Source organism: Mandrillus leucophaeus, unplaced genomic scaffold (assembly GCF_000951045.1).
Source record: "Mandrillus leucophaeus isolate KB7577 unplaced genomic scaffold, Mleu.le_1.0 Scaffold43, whole genome shotgun sequence".
Lineage (NCBI taxonomy): Eukaryota > Metazoa > Chordata > Mammalia > Primates > Cercopithecidae > Mandrillus > Mandrillus leucophaeus.
The window spans coordinates 2,173,604-2,176,735 of record NW_012104587.1 but is presented as its reverse complement, the minus strand read 5'-3'; the positions used below and the strand labels follow the sequence as shown (position 1 = coordinate 2,176,735).

Here is a 3,132-nt window from a genome sequence, read left to right as displayed (position 1 = left end):
GGGAAATCCTGGGGCTGAGGGCGTAAACTTCCTGGCCTACCCACAGCTTGCAGTTTTCTGTAAAGGAAGGGGAAATCCTGAGGCTGGGGATTTCCCACCAGGAGGAGCTCATTAGCTGCTTACCCAGACTGCGCCCCCAGCCCTGATGGAGCAGGAGGGAGGTTCACTCACCAGCCTGGGGCTCATCAGCAGGAAAGGCTGTCAGGGAAAGAAAGAGAGGACACAAGGCCATGCGGTGTTTGCTCAGGAAAAGGGAACCTCTTGTTATTCTGACAAATTGGGAATCTTTGGGGTTTGTCTCTCTCACAGTAGCAGGTGAGTTACTGGAGCCCCAGTGGGATCCTCTGGACTTCAGAGGTTCACCAACTCTGGAATAATAGGGAAGAATGGGGTGGAGGATTTGTCATCCACTCCCTGTGTGGCCTTGAGCAGTACATGGGCCTCATCTCCCCTTCTATCCTGCTAGGCCAACCCCAGCCACCTCGCAGGGGTGGTTTGAGAAATGAGCGTTTCAACTAAGGCCTCTCCTGCTAGGAATATAGGGTCTTGCCCCCTCTGCATGCAGCGCACCCCCATTCATCTTCCCAAGCTGGGCCTGGAGAGGGGCTGGGAGAGGCAAATCCAGGCCCTCCAGAGACTGAAGCAGAGCCAGCTGTGTCCATGGCAACCATAGCAGTGAGGGAAGGGGCAGCTGGGTCTTGTGTAATGGGAGCAGCCGTACAGAAGGGCGGATCAGCTGGTGTGGCTGCTCAGACCTTGCTCACAAGAGACTCACGTGTCCAGCTGGGTACTCTCTGCTGCCCTCCAGGAATGGCTGTTCAGAAAGAGAGAAAAGAATCAGCAGCATTTAGGACCACTGCAGTCCCCTACCTATGCCTGGGAGATGGGCAGAGCCCTGGCTTTGGCCTTTAGAGCTCCTCATGTTCCCATTCAGCTGGTCAGTGGTGGCTTCTTGCTGGCATTTTGAACATCCCAATTCCTAGGTCCCACCTTGTACTTACCAAATCAGAATCTCTGGTGACAAGCCCCAGAAATCTGGGCTTTCATAAGCCCATCAGGTGGGAATGATAAAGCCAGCTGCCGCCTGTTTCAGCCCCAGTGTGCCAAATCATTTCTGGCCATTGCTTCTCAGTGTTAACCAGACCCACACTGGGTACAGGCTCCTGCCTGTGGCTCCTGGGCCCTCTTTCTGCCATCACCTTCTCTTCCCCCTCAGCCCGCTCACACCTGAAACCTCAGTGGACTCCCTCCCCCTTGGCTATTACTGGTGCACAGGGCCTCCTCCCTCTCAGTCTAGGGTGGAGGAAGGGGTCCCAGACCTGTCCAGGAGTCAGGGGAAATTAGACACTGCCATTGCCCAGGCCTTGGTCCCAAGGAAACTTACATTGATGTTCAGGAATCCAACAGCCTCTACCAGAATGTCACCAAATATGCCCAGCGTGTCCACATGAGACAGTGGGAGCCGGTAGCGGAAGTGGAGAAAGTGCTGTCCATTCACACTCACCTGGAGAGACAGACAGAGGCTGGCTCATCAGCAGCTAATGTTCATTGAGTTCATAACAACGTCCCAGGCATTGCCAAGCACTTTTCCCTCAATTTTCCTCACTTAACTTCATACCAACTCTATGAGGTAGGTACATTTTACAGAGCCTTGGGTGGCTTAAGTAATCTTCCAAAGGCTGCAGAGGTGGTCTGGAGATAAAGGCACCTTCAACGCTCCCTCTACCCCGATAGAGGCCCCTCATTGCGCTTTCTCAGCAGCCCAAAGAATCATCTTCACTCCATTTACGTGAGGAAACTGAGGCCCAAGAGGCTCCCCTCCCACCAGCTGCCTTGTCTCCTGGAGAAATCTGAAGATCCCATCATGTTTCTGGCAGGAGCTCACATTAGAGGTCAAAACCTTGAGGTCAAGTTCTCTCTCCCTCTTCCCTGCCACTGTGGCTGTAAGATGGGGATAATGAAGGTACCTACCTAATGGGGTTATTGTGAGGATTCAATGAGCAGATACCTTTAAAGGGCTTAGAACAGTTCCTGGTATACAGCAGGTGCTCTCTAAGTGCTTGCCATGACTATGACAGCAGTGCCCTCTTTGGAGCCAGGCACTGTAGAGCTTTCTTGCTGCCATGTAGGCCCAGGGCAGCCTGGAACTGAGCATGGCAGCTTCTTGGTCCTCTTGGCACTTGACCACTACCAATGACACTCAACACCGCATCGTGGGGAGTCTGGGAAGGGAAGGAAGGGTGCAAGGACACAAATTCTAGACCACCCAATGCCCATCCCTTCCTTCACCTTCACTTCCTCATTCCCAAAGAGAAAGAGGATGAGGAAGCTGGAGCCTTTCTGCAGGGCCAGGTGGGGCCACCGGGCCTCCCTTTGCCAGCGTCCACCATGCAGAGTGTTGCAGATGACGTGGGGCTTGGTGGTATGGAAACGAGGGTTGAAGTGGAAGGCGATATCTGGCCGGGGACACAGGCTGCAGCCACACTGGAAGTCCACCTGAAACCTACTGGGAGGTGAGCCCCTCGAAGTGCAGTTCTGACCAGAGACCCACAGAGATCCCGGAGGCAGCGAGGAGCCCTCCAGCTCGATGCCTCTAGGACTGAGCTCCAGCACCCCCTGGGTCACCTCCCCCACCTTACCTGTGTGCATCTAGAGGGACCACTCCTTGCAGCATCACCATCTTGCCTGCATGCAGGCCTCCAAAAATTGTCGTGACATAAGGAACCACCTGAACAAGAAGAGAAACCCATCCATGCAGGGTTGAGAAAGGGCTTAGGAACCTCTATGTCAGGGGAGTGGGAGGAAAGGAGCAGAATAAAACTCAACTTTTCCTCCCCAAACAGAAGATTCCTTAGAGGTAAAAATCAGTGTTCACTGAAATATTTTCTTCCACCTAATCCCCTTTCCTGGACCTTCATACAGCAAAGCCACATTACGCCAGAGAAGTCAAATTCAGCTCCCTTGCCAAATTCAGCACCAGCCAGCTGCCTTTCTCCAGCTCCTAGGGCAGAACAGGCTGCAGTGACCCCAGGGACGCTTGCCATCCACTAGATGCCACCCTGGTCCCCAGAAGCCTGGTACTGGGACTTTCTGAGGACTGTTTAGTGGCTGGAGACTAGGAACTGGGAAGCA

The 3,132-nt window shown here is 53.8% G+C and overlaps 1 protein-coding gene across 4 annotated transcripts in view; it reads right to left on the bottom strand.

The window, feature by feature from the left end:
* LGALS12 (lectin, galactoside-binding, soluble, 12) overlaps positions 1–3,132 on the bottom strand; it is a 24,073-nt gene that overhangs the window by 18,912 nt on the left and 2,029 nt on the right. For 2 of the 4 annotated variants that reach the window (XM_011993433.1, XM_011993434.1), the window contains exons 2-4: positions 2,640–2,728; positions 2,290–2,503; positions 1,385–1,504 (exon numbers count right to left, since the gene is read on the bottom strand). In XM_011993433.1, coding sequence (XP_011848823.1) covers positions 1,385–1,504; positions 2,290–2,503; positions 2,640–2,728 — 423 coding nt within the window. Of the gene's footprint in view, positions 1–1,384; positions 1,505–2,289; positions 2,507–2,639; positions 2,893–3,132 lie in introns of those variants that run through there. The other 2 variants (XM_011993432.1, XM_011993435.1) reach the window with 2 other exon arrangements.